This window comes from Sciurus carolinensis, chromosome 3 (assembly GCF_902686445.1).
Source record: "Sciurus carolinensis chromosome 3, mSciCar1.2, whole genome shotgun sequence".
NCBI classification, from domain to species: Eukaryota; Metazoa; Chordata; class Mammalia; order Rodentia; family Sciuridae; genus Sciurus; species Sciurus carolinensis.
In genome coordinates, this window is record NC_062215.1 from 145,181,556 (window position 1) to 145,199,510 (window position 17,955).

Consider the following 17,955-nt stretch of genomic DNA (forward strand, 5'->3'; position numbering starts at 1 on the left):
TACCAGACCTTCAAAAAAGAACTAACACCAGTCCTCCTCAAATTATTCATGAAATATAAAAAGAGGGAACCCTTACAAACTCATTCTATGAAGCTAGTTTCACTGATACCAAAACCAGACAAAGATACATCAAGGAAAGAAAACTTCAGACAATATTCCTCATGGACACTGGTGCAAAAATTAATAAAATACTGGAAAATTGCATATAAAACATATTAAAAAGATAGCACACTATGATCGAGTGGGGTTCATCCCAGGGATGAAAGTTTGGTTTAACATATAGAAAGTAATAAATATAATTTATCACATCAATAGACTTAAAGACAAGAATCACATGATTATCTCAATAAATGCAGATAAAGCATTTGACAAAATACAGTACCCCTTCATGTTCAAAACACTAGAGAATCTAGGGACAGTAGGAACATATCTCCACATCGTAAAAGCCATTTATGCTAAATGCAAGGTCAACATCATTCTAAATGGAGAAAAACTGAAAGCATTCCCTCTAAAAACTGGAACAAGACAAGGATACCCTCTTTCACCACTTCTATTCAAGATAGTCGTTGAAACTCTAGTCAGAACAATTAGGCAAAAGAAAGAAATTAAAGGGATCTGAATAGGAAGTGCTCAAACTATCCTTATTTGCTGATGACATGATTCTATACTTAGCAAACCCAAAAAAAAACTCCACAGAAAAATCCTAAAACTCATAAATGAATTTAGCAAAGTAGTAGGATATAAAATTAACACCATAAATCAATTGTGTTCTTATACACCAATGTTGAATCAATTGAATAGCCTAAAAAAAAAAAAAACCCTTGGAAATCAATCTAACATAGAGGTGAAAGAACTCTGCAATGAAAACTACAGAACTCTAAAGAAATCGAAGAAGACCTTAGAAGATGGAAAGATCTCCCACATACTTGGATAGGCAGAATTAGTGCTATCAAAATAGCCATATTACTGAAAGCACTATACAGATTTAATGCATTCCTATTAAAATTATAATGACCTTCTTCATAGAAATAGAAAAAGCAGTCATGAAATTCATTTCATTCACTTTAATGTCTGTGAAGTCAGTTGTTGGGGGTTTTGGAGGTATCCTGTTGGCTTATCTCTTCATGTTTTCTGAGATCCTATATTTGTGCATCTGTTGTGATGGAGTCCTCTTCCTCTTTTAAGTGAGGGTATTTTAATGAGCAGCTATCTCCTTAAAGGAAGCTTTGGGCTTGGAGTCTATCTTAATGTCAACATTTTAACCACAGTATTCAAAGTGAAGTTCAATTACCAAGACTGCTTTGAGGAGAGAGCAACCATACCAGTAAGAGTGGGTAATTTTACAGCAAACCATATATCAACACATGCTAATGATATCCACGACTCTACTAACCAATGATAAAGTGGGTGAAAAAACATAGAAAGGCTGAAACATTAAGGATTAATGACAAAATAATACTAAATTATATCATAATAAGGGAAAAAAGAAAAAATACGGAAAGAAATAATGGAGGAGGATGGAGATGAGAAAGAAGAAAAGAGGTATTGAGAAAAAAATTAATTGAAAGAATATATAAATTTAGTTGGAACCTTGAAAAAATAAATGAGGGAAGACCCAAGAAAACATTTTATACAAAACAGCTAATGCAACAACAATTATATAGTTCTCTCCTAGAGATATTTAAAGTGGAGAAGACACCTTTTTCATGGGTTCTTACAATAATAAAAACAGATGTGGGTTCACCCTTGTAGGTGTCAATGCTTTGGGTAAGGGGGCACATGGTATAGAATAATGGGGCAGGCTGGGAGCTCAGATGTGAAGCAGCAGCTCGGGTGGCAGGGCACAGGGTGGCAGTCAGAGTGGGGATATGGCTGGATATGGCGTGGGGAGGCTTCCAGTGGCAGGGGCATAGCAGTGGCCGGTGATAGAGGTCTGCACTACTATGTAGACACTGCCCTCCCTGGCAGAAGTGCTTGGTGGAACTTCCCGACCTCCAGAGGCACATGTACTACTCCCTAGATGCTGCACTCCCCTGGAAGTATGGTATACTCTGCTAGGCTCTACTTCACTTCTGTTGCATATGTAGGGGGTAACCCCGCTGTCTTCTGCAGCCTTCAGCTGGCAGCAATCCTATGTCACAGTCTACTTGGCTGGCCCACTTCAAAGGTGTTCCCTATGATATTATTAACTGACATCTCTAAATGAGATGAAAATATAGAGATTTAATTGCTTCCTGAGTTGTAAACTTAGAATTGGTCTCTGAAAAAATGCCCACCACATTTCTCCACCAACAAACTGAGACAGGTGGAGTACTTTGCTAACACCAGGTGGCTTTGCAGCTCTTGTCTCAGTCTGACTTTCTCTTCTACCACTGTTTCTGAAGTAAGCTTGTTAACTTTGCCTCTTCCTCTTTCTTTCTTTGGTACTCATCTTCCTAGATCTACCCTGATTGTGCAGGTGCTAGTTCCAAGTTAACAAATTCTTTCCTGTTTTTTCTTCCAGTAACCATAATTTCTGAGTCCCTCCAAGTCTCTGACCTTCCAATATTGTGAATCAGTGCATTCCCTCTGTCAATCACCTCTTCAATCAGCTGTTCTCACTACTTTGATTTCAAACTATAGAGGGGTTGAGATATGCAGCCTACTTTGTCTATGCCATCTTGGTTCTCTTAAAGGCATTTTTGACATATTTTCAACTTATAATGTGTTTTTTGGGATGTAACCTCATTTTAGGTTGAGGAACATCTGTCTATGCTATTCATCCTTGCCTTGAATGTAGTACCTTATACAAGTATTTTTTCATAGGATCCATGTAGTGTATATTTTTTTCCTTATCCTTGAATGGAGATCTATGTATGATAATTCCAAAAGATTGGAATAAGCCTTTAATAAGCCCTTGATCCTCTTTAGTATCTTATATTTATATCAAGAAGGAGGCCTAATACACCTAGAACCTATGCAATTTCTAGTGCTTGATTAGGTTTTTGCTTCTGCTGCCTAGTTCTCTATGAGTAAAAATAGAGAGATGAGAATCTGACACGTTGTAATGTTTGACTACACAGAGCACATAAAAATTTATAACTTCCTGTTACGCTAGAAGCTGCAAATCACAGGCTTTTCCTGTCTCTGCCCTCTAGAAGAATATAATACTTTATATTTGTCTTTTTCTACCCTTAGTTTTTACTGAACTCAAGGAAATTTTAATCTCTAAATTGTTTTATAAGGAGTACCAATGATGCCAAAATAAGGAAATGGTTGGGAAGTAGACATTGGTAGTGGAATCTAATTGTAAACTAGAGATGGTTGCTAATTTTTAAGTGTGTGTATATTCTAAGTTTCTGAGCTAGAAGTAGAGTATGGTGGTAGTTTAGATCCCTTTCCAATTTTCTTCTGAATTACACTGCCTTTCCAAAGGATGAAGGGCTATATAGATTACTTGTGCTTTTCATTCAAGTCAGTGCTTTAGTTAGGGCTCAGTATTATCTTTAATAGTCATATGTTTTCATGGATAGCTAGTATACATGGGAGTTAAACAAAATATATATTTAACTTAAACTTGAGCTCAAATGATATTTTCCTCAATTTTCAATATCTCAGTTGAACTCCATGATAATTCCCTCAGTTTTCATTATCTCATTTCTCATAACAACATTTTTTAGAAACATATAGTAATGTAAAAAATGCAAAACACTGTAAGAAAACAGTTTACAATCCTCCATTCATACCCTTCATATGTTGGGATTTGATAATTATCTTAAAAACATAATAATTCACAAAGGCTCAGGCACACCATTTTCCTTTAGTTCCATCTAATAGTCTAGTCTAGTGGGTTAATTTTGACAATTTGTGACTTGCTTTATTGTCAATTTTTTTAAAAAAATATTTTTAGTTGTAGATGGACATAATACCTTTATTTTTTTTATATGTGGTGCTGAAGACTGAACCCAGTGCCTCTCATATGCCAGGCAAATGCTGTACCACTGAGCTACAACCCCAGTGCACTATTGTCTTTAACTTTAACTCTGTATATGATGTGACTATTGAATTAGGGAATGATAACTCAATTAATACAATATTACTCTCTACATTGGTCTTCTCTGTATTTGCTTTTCTTGATATGTGATTTGATAGAATATGAAGTCTGTGGCTTATAGTCAATGAGTGGATTCTGGCAAACTATTATATAAGCAGTTAGAGTTGTGCTTTGAGATTTATGTAAGATCTCTATTTTATTGATTAGATTTGTTGCTTTAAGGTAGTTTTGCTATCTGAAATTCCTAATTTGGGAATGCCTAAATTAATATTCACAAAATTATAATCAGAGTTTTTAAGGTTATATATCCTTTAAAAAATTAAACTATGTTTATTTTAACTGATAAATAAAACAAAAATTTTACATATAATTGCTGGTACCATGTGACGTTTTGATACATGTACACATTTTGTAATGTTTAAATCAAGTTAAACAAATCTATCTCATCAAACACATAACATTTCTTTATGAGGACATTCAAAACATTTCCTTCTAGTTTTTTTTTTGAAATACATTGTACATTATTGTTCATTTGTAGTCACCCTAACTGTGCAAAAGCACATCAGAACTTTTTACTACTATATTAATGTAACTTTGGTACTCATTGATCAATCTTTCCATTAGAGTTTTAAATGTGACATAAAAATAATAGGTTCAAATTCTATAAAGAATGTTTTCACCCTTCTATTTTAAAAGTCATCAAGATTTTTGGTACCGGGGAAACTTGCATAGGAAGAAAAGGGTAATGTTTCAAATGTTCATTAATATTTTAAATCAGTTTAATATGTTTTACAAAAAGATTGTTTTCTAATGATATAACAACATTCACATATTAAGATTTACATGCTATAATACAAAGACACTGTAAGAAAAAGTGGATAATTTGCCACACAGTAAAACTTGTATAATATGTAAAGCATTTCTACAGGGTTGTACAGTTCTAGAAAACTGCAGAAATAGTTTTGGAGTTTCTGTCCCTGAGTGGGGTATTGTTTTCTATTGAGGGCCATTAAATCACTTATGGGGAAATAGTATAAAATGCATAGAACACTTCACCTTTTATTAAAAAATAAAAAAGAAGTACAAAATTGTACAACAGTCCTGTGTTTTAATTTTGACTTTGAAAATGTATTAAATTTTTCTTTTTCCATTTCCAACAAAAGTGAAATTAGTAATTTTCATATGACCAAAATGAAGAGTAAGATACATTTATGCTGCTAACTACTCACAAATCTAAGAAAATTTAAAGAAGTATATACTCCTAAGGTAGACTAATTAAATTTAAATGAAGAATGTTTAACATTAACATTCTTTGGAAATTTCTCCTATTCTAGTACCACTCACCACTCCATCCTCTATTTGTTTGAGCAGTACAACTTCAATTATTTATGATACCTCTTCTCTCTCTCTGTCTTGTTCAGTAACTGAAAATAACTGAAACATTTAATATAGTATAGCAGTATTGGCTATTTCTGGAGAAGTATATTTGGAGAAAATGTTAGCATTAGAGGAAATATGTTTTAGGTTTTCTAACAATACTAAAAATGAAGTCTCTATAAATAAGGTTTATAACACTCTAGATTTTGACATAAGACCAAAATTGTGGTTTTATTTGATGTTCACAGTATAGTAGTTAAAGGCAGTGAAGGGATGCAATAAGTAGTTATGGCAGTGAGTAATGATGGGCTGAGGGGACACAAGTGGGGAGGTACTTTAATGTAGACTGTCTTGGTTTGAGTTCAACAAATATGATGGATCATAAGCATGAATTTGAGTGTGAAATAATATCCATCATTTTATTGCAGAGTATCCCCCTTTCCTCACCGAACTACAATACACACAAAATTTACATTCCCCTCTCAACAGTTAATCAATCTGTAGTTCTTTACTGGAGATAAAATCTGTTTCTCTAACAAAATGATGCAATAATTTTACTAAGAAATTACATCATAAAGGAATAGGAGGAATTCCCTGCTACAGAGTAGATAGCCAAAATATACTGAATAAATACATGGATCTAATTAGGCTATCATTATTTGACCTGAATCTGATTTATGGAACTTGGAGACATTCACAAACAGGAAGAGGAGATCATTGATTGTTTTCTTCTCCTCAAAAATGTTATGTGTCAATAACAGATAAAAATCTGTGAACATGAAATATTTAGAATAGGAAAATTCATAAACAGAAAGTAGATTAATGGTTACCAGGGACTGGGGGAGGGGAGAAAAAGGAAAGCAGAGTTTCTATTTTGTAATGGAAAAATGTCTGGAAATAATGGTGACAATCTGTATAGCACTATGAATGTAATTAATGCCACTGAACTGTATACTTCAAAATGATTGAAATGGTAAATCTTAAGTTATATACATTTCAACACAATAAATAAAATTTTTTGACTAGGTATGGTTTATAACCTCTTCACAAATAACAGGAATTACAGTTGATTTAGAATTGTATTTCCTCCATATGTAAGGAGTTCACCAATTCTGAATTTCTGATCACAAATGTGAAAAAAAAAATCCAGTTTCTCCTTTCCAGAAGAGAAATTTGGAAAATCTGAAGTGTAACTGAAGAAACACAGAAAAAAAGGATCAAAACAAACTTCTTACTTTAATTGGTTCAGGCTGCATCACAGGCGCAGGCATAGCAATGGCACTTGGAGCATAAACCTGGTGATATGTTGCTTGAACTCCATGATCAGAATAAGGCTATTACAAAAGGCGGGGGGAGGTAGAAGAAGACAAGACATATTACTTTCATCTATTAATTAAAAACATTTATTCAGTAATTAACAATGTACTATGCATTTTGTTATACAATGAATAGAAATAGATAAAAAAACACATTCCCTAGGTTTAATCCACTTATTATCTAATCAAGAAATAAATAGTAGTCAAAAATCACATGTTCCATGAGACATGAGACATGTATATGATGCATGGGAGGAAAAAAAAACCTACTGCTTGATTTTGCTTAAGAAAGTTGGAAAGGGTGCTCAGTGAAAATTTCCTAGTGAAGTTGATGTTTGAGTTTGAAGAATTAGGGAAAGAATGTGAGGGGGTTACATGATCAAAGACATAAATGCAAATAAGAAAACACCTCATTTGGGAGATCTGCCCAGTTGTTTGGTAGGCTGGAAGGAATATTACATACTAAATGATAGCTGAAAAAAGTTGGCTGCAATAGGCAACAAACAGGGAACAGATCATGTAAAAGCAGATTTAGGGCTTGTACATGGTGGTGGTATCATTCATACAATGAAAGCCTGATGTTCATGTAATTTGTGTGTGAGGGGGTTGCAGAGAAGGAGTTAAGTTCGTGACATAATATTTATGGTATTTGTAGGAATTCTAGTAGAGGTGCACTGTTGATAGAAAGTTAGATGGCTCACTCTGGAAAGCAGTGTGGAGAATCCTCAGAAAACTTGGAACGAACCCACCTTTTGACCCAGTTATCCCACTCCTTGGTTTATACCCAAAGGACTTAAAATTAGCATACTACAGTAACACAGCCACATTAATGTTTATAGCAGCTCAATTCACAATAGCTAGATTGTGGAACTAGATGCCCTTCAATAGATGAATGGATAAAGAAACTGTGGTATATATACACAATGGAATATTATTCAGCCATAAATAATAATAATATTATGGCATTTGCAAATAAATGGATGGAATTGGAGAAAATTATGCTAAGTGAAATAAGTAAACCCTCCAAAACCAAAGGCTGAATATTTCCCCTGATAAGTGGATGATGATATATAATGTGGGTGCTGGGGGGTGAGAGTGAGAGAAGAATGGAGGAATTTTATGTAAAAGGAAATGAGAGGGAGGGTGGTATAGGAAATGGTGGAATGTGACAGACATCATTACCCTATGTACATGTATGATAACATGAATGGTATGAATCTACATTGTGTATAACCATAGAAATGAAATGAAATGTACCCTATTTGTGTACAATGAATCAAAATGTTGTCTATAAGAAATAAAAAAATAAATTAGTTAAAAAAAAAGAAAGTTAGATGGCTCTAAAGCAGCTCTGTCCAATAGAAATATATGAGCTGAGTACGTACTTAAGATTCTTCAGTAGCTATGTTATAAAAGTAGATAAAATTAATTTTTAATAATATATTTTATGTAAACAAATAGATTCAAAGTATTATATAAAAGTAAAACCAATATTAAATTGTTGATATTTTGTAATTTTTTTCATACTACATTTTCAAAATCTTGTATACATTTTACATTTACAGGACATCTCAATTTGCCGTATTTCAAGTGCTCAACTGCCACTGGCTATTATATTGGATAGTGAAGTCTCAAACTCAAGAGTATGGTTAGGGCTTAAGATATGAGTTTGGATGATAATAACATCAGTGAGTACACAGGGTGAAAGAATGGAGAACCAAACATTATTATGGGAGCAAATCAGATTATAAAGGAAAATAAAGGGAAGAAAAGGAAGGCCAGAGAGAGCAGTATCATGGAAACCACAGGTAGGAAGAGTTTCAAGGAGTAGGTACAATGTCTCAAAGAGGTTGACTAAGATTAAAAACAAAGAAGAATATTTGGCAATTAGGAAGTCATTGAGAGGACCTTTTTCAAAGGCATTTTTAGCAGAAAGTTAAGCAGACTTCTGTTAGAATGGAGCAAATGGGTAGTGAAGCAGAATAGTAGAAAAGAATTACGGTATTGGTGGGAGAGAGTCATAGGATAATAATTACCTTTTACAAGATGCTTACCACTATACAAAGAACTTTGTATGCAACAGCTCTAATTTTTACATTAATCCTGTAAAACAGATTTTCCTGATGGCCTCATTTTACAAATAAGGAAAACATGAAGGAAAGACTGTGAAGGTTAAGTTTACCAAAGTAGCACATTAAGTGAAGCTGTGAATCAATGAACAGAAAAAGACTTAAAATTCAAAGGAATAAATAAAGGATAATAGATGGCATGAGATACTCGAGGTGGAGGGAAATGAAGATATCTTGAGGGTAAGAGGCAGAAATAACCTTGGACAAGACTGATAATCACTAGATAAATATATGATGCTAAGGATAAGTAAGGATTTGGGTAAATTTGTTTGTTGGGAGCTAGAAACGGAATAGGTTTCCACAAATTGGAAATCTAACCATAATAGAAACAATATTAAAATAAAAGTATGCAAATATTCTGTATGGAAATAGCACACAAATTACAAGTTATAAGATAAAAATTCCAGTAAATAGCGAATATATTCTGATGATAAGAATTTGATATCAGGAATTAAATATTTGGTTTAATGCCAAAAGTAAATATCTAAGGCAAAAACATTCTTACTTCACTGCTTTTCCTTGCAAACCAGAAAGCAACAAAAACAAAAGATAGATTTTTAAAAAATGCCATTATCAATTAAGAAAATGTCCATGATTCCTAAGCTATAAACAATGTAGAATATACCTGCCAAGTGCTGTACAATTTTGACTACTATGAGGGAGGATTCTGAGGCTTTCTCAGACATCAGGAAGCATAAAGATTTTCTTAGAGGTCAGACCTATTCAAAGATTCTTATAGTCTTGAGTGTAGAGATGTATTGTATGTAGAAGCAAGGGGTAGCTGTACAGAGATCCAATTTTACACTCTTAAACAGAACTGGAAATAGAATCAAAGAAATCATGTTCACATGATTTTTGAAGTTTACTGTCTACCCTTCTGAGGAACACTGCCAAGGCGAAGCAGGGTGAAGGAGAAAAAGTAGCAGCAATTATTAAATCCCCATATACAGAACCTATGATAAAACGGGACTTAACTAGGAACCAAAATAATCACCACCAAAGATATGGTGAAAAAGGAATTCTTGCATGCTATTGGTAGGAATGTAAATTAGTATAGTCATTTTGAATAGCAGTATGGAGGTTTCTTAGAGAAAAAAATTACCATTTAATTCAGCAATCCCATCCCACTTCTGGGTATATATACAAAGGAAATGAAATCATAATTTGAAGAGATATCTGAACTTCCATGTTCATGGCAGCATTACTCACAATAATGAAAATATAGAATTAATCTTAGTGTACTGTGTATTTATGTATGGATAAAGAAAAATGTGGTATTATATACATAACAAAATACTATTCTACCTTAAAAAACAATATCTTGTCATTTGTGACAACAGGGATAAACCTGGAGGGCATTATGCTATGAAATAAGACAGACATAGAAAGATAAATACTGCCTGATTATATTTAGAATTTGAAAAAATAGAATTCATAGAGACAGAGAGTAAAATTATGGTTGGTAGGAGCTGGAGGATAAGAAGATATTTGTCAAAGGGTATAGAATTTTAGTTAGGATGAATATATTCTGGCGATATACTGCACAGCGTGGTGACTACAGCTAACAATAATGTGTTATGTATTTGAAAATTGCTGTGAATAGATTCTAAATGTTCACTATAAACAAAGAAACAATGACAACAAAAAATAATACAAAAAAGAATGACCATCTAAGGTCATGGATTAACTTGACTGTAGTAATCATAATGTATTCATATGTCAAAACATCCTTAACAACTATAGTACAAATCATTAGTTTTATCTCAATAAAGCCGGAGAAAAGAAAAAAGCAACCACCAAAAGTGGAGGGTAAGACAAAAGAATGGAGTAATTCTAGTAGAAGTATTGATAATAAACACTGAGATCCAACTGTGGAAGCTGTTCCAGAACAAAATTATGTTATAAATCTTAGCAATAGGAAAATAATACAATGCACTCAAAATTTGAAGTGTGTGCTAATTTCTAATCTTTTACAACTCTGATTTAAAACGTCTCATGTGTAGTTCTTGGCATAGAGACAATGAGACAATGGTGATGGATCAAGGTTATAATTTAAAAAGACACTTAAGATGACATTTATAATTTTTAGCTATAAAATAAATTTGATTTATATTTTTGAAGGAAGATTCTTTTCAGATATTTTCTCCATTGGCTTAATGACCATATGCTTTTAACTGACAATGTGAGCAACAATCCAGATGGAAAGGCAAAAGGGGAAGGAAAAATATGGTATCTTCCTACTTTCAAGAAGACTGAGTCAAGGATTAGCTTAGTGGGCAGTTGATTTAGGGAAGATTGAGGACTAGCTATTGAAGAAATCTAAGATGAAGCACTCACTATTAGACATAAAAAAAGGAAGAGATATCAATAAGTCAATGAAAACATAAGATGAGCAGTTTTAATGAGGGTCTTAGATTAAAAAAGAAGAAAAGGAAATAAATGTTAAGATGGGTTAACTGTAGATCAATTACCTTCAGACTAACATAGGACTGGGAATGTAGCTCAGTGGTAGAGTGCTTGCCTGTCACATGAAAGGCCCTGTGTTCAATCTCTAGCACAACAACAACAACAAAGACTAATATATACCTCTGGAACTGAAGCTTCCATGAGAGACAGTGGAGGAGGAACACATCCACCATCTTGCGCAATTTCCACTGGTTGATAAATAACCTCAGAAGGTTGGAGGTATAAGAATGGAGTAGAAGAGGCAGGAGACTAAAACACAAAACCATATTTTTCATTCAAATATGATTAGTTATTTCTGTTAAACCAAATGACTTACCCAACAGATGAGAGAAATACATATTTCATATTTTCCTAAAATTCTTTTTCAGCAAAAGCATAGAACTATCTTAGCAAAAGACTAAGAACTCTGGGTTGTTATAAATTCCAATTGTGCAGATATCATTAAAGAACTTTATCACTGGTAAGTACTAAAGTTTCTTAGTGCCTCAGAACCTCCTTAATTAATATATACACATTAATTGTGAACATATTAACGTCATCATTAAAGTCCGTAGTAATACGGTCTCTGGTATTTAAAATGGTACAAGTATTTACTTTCAGCTTTGTGTCTTGACACAGAAACAAGAAAATGTCACTAAATATTTTTGATAGTATGCTGTTTAGTATCAAAAGTTAGAAAACAATATAGATTGAACATCTCTGAAGTTTCAGTTTCAGAGCATTTTAGATTTGGATTAGGGATGCTCAAATACTAAAGGCTATGCAAATATTCCCAAATCCAAAGCACTCAGAAACACTCAGAAAAATGAAACACTTCTGGTCCCAAGCATTTTGGATGAGGGCTATGCAATCTGTACTTATTTAGAGGCATAAGTCAAACTGAGGCAAAATCTGAAGTGAAGCTAGAAAAGTGCTACATTTTCCAAAAATGCCAACAGTAAAAAAAAAAAAAGTAATTCTTCATGTTTACGTAGCACTTACTTATTTAAAAAATGCTTTCACGTACATAATCTTATTTGATCTTCAAAAAATCATGTAAGAAAACTTATCAAGCTGTAATATAATTACATCCATTTTACAAAGGAAGAAATGTGAATATAGTTCTAAATGAACCATTAAAAGGGGTCACACTTAACAAAAAGAAGAGAAGGTCTCAAAACCACAAACCCAGTTCCCCTGACTTTAGTAATCATGCAGTCTTTTTTTTTTTTTTTTTTTGGTTTTTATTAAGGTATACAATATCAATAATTATAATTGCAAAGATTTTATTCATGGTTGGAAAATAGTTTCCAGGAATTTGTTAATTGCCTGTGTAAACCTCTATTTATGCAGTCTTCATAAGAATAAAGTGAAATAAGGATTTATTTATTTATTTTGGTACCAGGGATTGAACCCAAGGGGTGCTTAGGAACTGAGCACATCCCCAGCCCTTTTAATTTTTTATTCTGAGACAGGTATCACTAAATTACCTAGGGCCTTGCTAAGCTGCTGAGGCTGGTTTTGAACTTGCACTCCTCCTGCCTCAGCCTCCCAAGCCTCTGGGGTTACAGGTGTGCACCAACTATGCCCAATGATAAAAGGATTTTACATTAGATGTCGAAACTTAATATTTACCTGAGGAACACCCCACTGCCACTGTCCTGGTAGACACTGTGCTGGGGCCTGAAAAGAAAAAACAAACAAAAACCCACCCAGGTTATAAACAATGGTTAAACTGGATAATTCTGTGAAGTTGGACCTCAAAACATACAAAAATTTACTCAAAATGGTTCAGGAACCTAAGTGTAAAAGATAAAACAATAAAAATCTTAGAAGAAAACACACGTAAATCTTCATAACTTTGAATTAGGCAATATTTTAAAATTTATGACAACAACAACAAAGCAACAAAGAAAAATAGATAAACTGGACCTTAAAAAATTTTAAAAAATTTTATGTGAGGATGTGGGGATAAAGGTACATTCATACATTGCTGGTGGAGTTGCAAACTGGTGTAGCCACTCTGGAAAGCAGTATGGAGATTCCTCAGAAAACTTGGAACGGACCCACCATTTGACCCAGTTATCCCACTCCTCGATCTATACCCAAAGGACTTAAAATAACCATACTACAGTGACACAGACACATCAATGTTTCTAGCAGCTCAATTCATAATGGCTAGATTGTGGAACTAAGTTAGATGCCCTTCAATAGATGAATGGATAAAGAAACTGTGGTATATATACACAATAGAATATTACTCAGCCATAAAGAAGAATAAAATTATGGCATGTGCAGGTAAATGGATGGAGTTGGAGAATATCATGCTAGGTGAAATAAGCCAATTCTAAAAAAAACAAAGGTTGAATGTTTTCTCTGATAAGTGCATGCTGATACATAACAGGGGTGGGAAGTGGGTAAGGGAAGAATGGAGGAACACTGGATTGTGTAGAGGGAAATGAGGGGAAGGGAGGGGGAAGGGGAAGGAAAGATAATGGAATAAGACAAACATCATTACCCTATGTACATGTATGATTACATGAATGGTGTGACTCTACATTGTGTACAACCATAGAAATGAAAAGTTGTACCCAATTTGTGTACAGTGAATCAAAATACATTCTGTAAAAAGAAAAAAAAAAAGGAAAAATATCAATTCAAGACTAGCAAAAGTAAACATTAATGAAAAGGTCATAGTGTATATGTTGGAAATTGAAAAAAGAGAGGAAGGGTTTTTGTTACTGACAATATAAACTATTTTCAGTATGGTTTTCAGCAATGTGAAAAACATGTCTATGTCCCTCCTGTATAGTATTAGGATAAAGCAAACTTGAAGGTAAAAAAATTACACTGCAAAGAATGCCATCATGGAAGTGAAAATACAACCCACAAGATGGGAGAAACTATTTTCAAATTATGTATCTGATAATGAAATTATTTCAAGAATATAGAACCCTTAAAACTCAATAATAAAACACAAGTGACCAAGTTAAAAATGGGCAAATAATATGAATAGACTTTTCTTCAAAAAGATATACATAAGACCAATAAGTACATGAAACATCATTGCCTTCAGGGAAATAAGTCAAAGCCCACTGGGATTTAATAAAGCTATTTTCTCATTCATACCCACTGGGTTGGCTATAATCAAAAAAGGTAGATAGATATACAAGTACTGGTAAGGACATGGAGCAATTCAGCCCTCATAATCTGCTGATGGGAATATAAAAATGGTGTAGTCCTTTTGAAAAACAGCGTGGCCTTAAGAATTTAAACACAGAAATAGCATATGAGCCAGCAGTTACACTCTAGGTATAAGACTTAGGAGAAATGAAGACATAGGCTCACACTAAACTTGCACATGAATGTTCATCACAGCATTATAATGAACAGCCAAAAAGTGGAAACAATCCAAATATCTGTCATCTGATGAATGGATAATAAAATGTGGTATACTCATACAATGGGATTTTATTCCAAAATGTATGATACATTTCACCATATGAATAAATCATGAAGATATGCTAAGTGAATGAAGTCAGTTGAAGAAGAACACATATTACATGACTCATTTTCTATATGACATGTGCAGAATGGGCAAATTTATAAAGATGGATAAGATTGCTGGTTACCTAGAATGGAGTGGGAGAAAAAGAGGTAAGATATTTTGGGGGGGAGTATATGTGATTAAGATATTCTAAAATTAATTGTGATATAATTGCACAACTCTGAATTCATTAAAAGCTACTTTAAATGAGTGGATGTACAGTATCTGAATTATATCTAAATAAAGCTGTTAAATAAAAAAGGTCAACTTATTTTAGGGTACTTAATGAAAGTTGATAATATAAAAGACTTTATGTCCTCAGATAGTCATACTATTTCTTAATAATAGTTTTATTCTTATTCTTTTTTTGGGGGGAATATAAGGGATTAAACTCAGGGGCATGCAACCACTGAGCTACATCCCTAGCCCTATTTTGTATTTTATCTAGAGATAGAGTCTCACTGAGTTGCTTAGTGCCTTACTGTTGCTGAGGCTGGCTTTGAACTCTCGATTCTCCTGTCTCAGTCTTCTGAGCAGTAGGGATTACAGGTATGTGCCACTGAGCCCAGCTTATTCTTTTTTTTTTTTTTTTTTTTTTGATGGTGCTGGGGATTGAACCCAGGGACTTGTGCATGCTAGGCAAGAACTCTACCAACTGAGCTATGCTTATTCTTATTCTTATTCATTTCTTTTTTGTTGTGCTGGGGATCAAATCCAGAGCATTGTGTATACTAGGCAAGTGCTCTACTACTGAGGTATATGTCCAGCTCATTATTTTAATAAAGCTATTTTCTCATTATGTGAAGGGGGGGAGGGAGAAAGAGAGAGAGACGTCCCATAGATATACTTTCTTTCTTTTTTTTTTTTTTTACTTTAAACAGAGGTGATTTATTTGTGTTGGAAATGAGGTATATGTTGTATTGGGGGAAACCAGGTTATGTTTCTGTGTTAAGACAGAAAACATATTTATGTAAATTTTTACTTTATCTAGATGCAACATTTAACCATAATCAAATATCACTTTGAGTATTTCTTCAAAAATACTTGAAACAGTTTACTTGCTTGATACTTCTTTTTATTTATATTGACATTTTTCCTTTAAATGATTATTTTCATTGAATAATTTTATATTTCTAGTTTTTAGCAGGAGCTTGTGTCTTTCAGCCTGAGTTTGAAATTGTTTTATAATATCATGAAATTGGTTTCGGATATTAATGACTGCATTATTTTGCTTTTCTTCTTTTTTGCAAAGGTCATGCAATAGCTGTAGAAGCAGTGTAATTTTACTTTGGAATTTAGATAATCTCTCCTTTATAGAAGATTTCTGCTCTGCTGTATTCACTCATTTTCCTTTGTTCATTTTGACACTTGCATTCCATCCCCTTCATTTGGCACTTTGTTTGTTTTAGGAGTCTTTTTTCTTGTTCTGAAATCAAAGTCCTTACTCTGAGGTTATCTCTTTTCTGACAAATCACATTTTCAAGATCACTGTTTTTTTATTTCAGAGTTTGAATCTTGTTGGGAAGGAATATCACTACTATCTTTTAAGTTATATACATCAAAATTCTTTTCCTGTGAAATAAAACCCCCATCTCTTGCTCTTTGGAAAGCAAGTTCTAGATGTATTTTTGGTGTTTGATTTTCAACACAATGATGTGGGGCAGCAGCCAGTGTGGCAGGGTATAATTTTACCTCTGTTTCCATTTTTTTCTGCATTTTTTCCTCACTCTCCAGTGTAAAATTTTGCTTTGGATTTTCCACTTTTGGAATATCAAACTGTTCATTATGCTGGAATGATGTTTTGGTAAGTGTTTCCTCAGAGTTTCCTCATTCAGTCTGTGTATCCTTTGAACGTCATTGCTCTTTTCTCTTAAAATTTCAGTAATATCAAGGCATTTTTTTTCTGGTTCTGATACTTTATTTTCTCTCTTTCCAGTCTCATCATAGAGCTATCCTTCATCCTATCATATTCATGCCATTGCTTGTTTTCTGTCATATGACTAATAGAAACCTGATTTAACTTATTTCTTGTAGTACTTAATTTTGCATCAGATTTTGTAACAGATATTTCAAGTTTCTTTTTTACTTCTTTATTATATTCACTTTCTTTTCCTTTTAATTGGTCCTTGTTTTGTTCAAATAAGAGATAATTGTTTCTTCTCTTCTCTTTTTCTAAGGTCCATCTCAAATTTTGGAGTTCTTCTTTTAAAACTACATTTTCCTGTGCAACCTTTGATATCACTATTTTTGCTTCAGAATACTCCTTTTTAAGTTCACAAAACTCAGTTTCCAGTTTTACCATTTTTTCTGCATGCAGTGAACACTGTGAGCACTGAATATTTTTAAGTTTTGTTATGTGAAATAAAGAATCTGCATTCAAATGTCTCCACTGGATAATAGAATCTGATTTGAGTGTCCTTGTTACCTTCCTCAGTTTTGATTTATATGGAAGAGAATCTTTGATTATGATGGTAGGCTTCATATGCTTGTAGGAAGCATGTGAGTCCTGAGTTACTGTTGCTTGCTAAATCCAGTGCAATCAAGTATCTCCTTCTGTTCCTTTGATGACATGTCCAAGAGTGACTCCTATGTAAATGTATGATTTCATGAATGGTGTGAATCTTCATGTATAACCATAGAAATGCACCCCATTTATGTACACCGAATCAGAATGCAGTCCATGCTGGCAACTGATGCATCTCCTTTTCCTGTGTCCCCTCATCTCACCACCATCAAGTTTCTTCTTGCTCTTTTGTGTGAAGTGTGTGGTTCCGTATCTTCTGCATGTCCACAAAAATCACACACCTCTGCATGTTACTCAGAGTCACTCTGTTACTGGCTAAATCCAGTGCCATGGAGTCTCTCCTCCACTTCCTCTATTGAAATGTCCAAGTGTGGCTCTCCAGATATGCAGGAAGGACACACCTCTGGATATTGCTCAGAGTCACTCCATTGCTGGCTATTTCCCATGCTATCAAGCTGCTCCTGCTCTTCTGCTGATAACATGTCCAAATGTGACTCCATGTGGGACAGTGGCATAGCTTCTTTGCCTGAACCCTCTGGTTTAATCCATTTAATGTATCTTTTTCCTCCCTTGTGCACAGATGC

General features: G+C 33.7%; 1 protein-coding gene across 4 annotated transcripts in view; it reads right to left on the minus strand.

Moving 5' to 3' along the window:
- Boll (boule homolog, RNA binding protein) overlaps positions 1-17,955 on the minus strand; it is a 64,785-nt gene that overhangs the window by 24,488 nt on the left and 22,342 nt on the right. For all 4 annotated transcript variants that reach the window (XR_007107722.1, XR_007107721.1, XM_047545127.1 and 1 more), the window contains exons 8-10: positions 12,936-12,983; positions 11,442-11,570; positions 6,646-6,744 (exon numbers count right to left, since the gene is read on the minus strand). Coding sequence is in view for 2 of the 4 variants with exons in the window: in XM_047545127.1 (XP_047401083.1) it covers positions 6,646-6,744; positions 11,442-11,570; positions 12,936-12,983 (276 nt within the window). In the remaining 2 variants the exon portion in view is untranslated. The remainder of the gene's footprint in view (positions 1-6,645; positions 6,745-11,441; positions 11,571-12,935; positions 12,984-17,955) is intronic.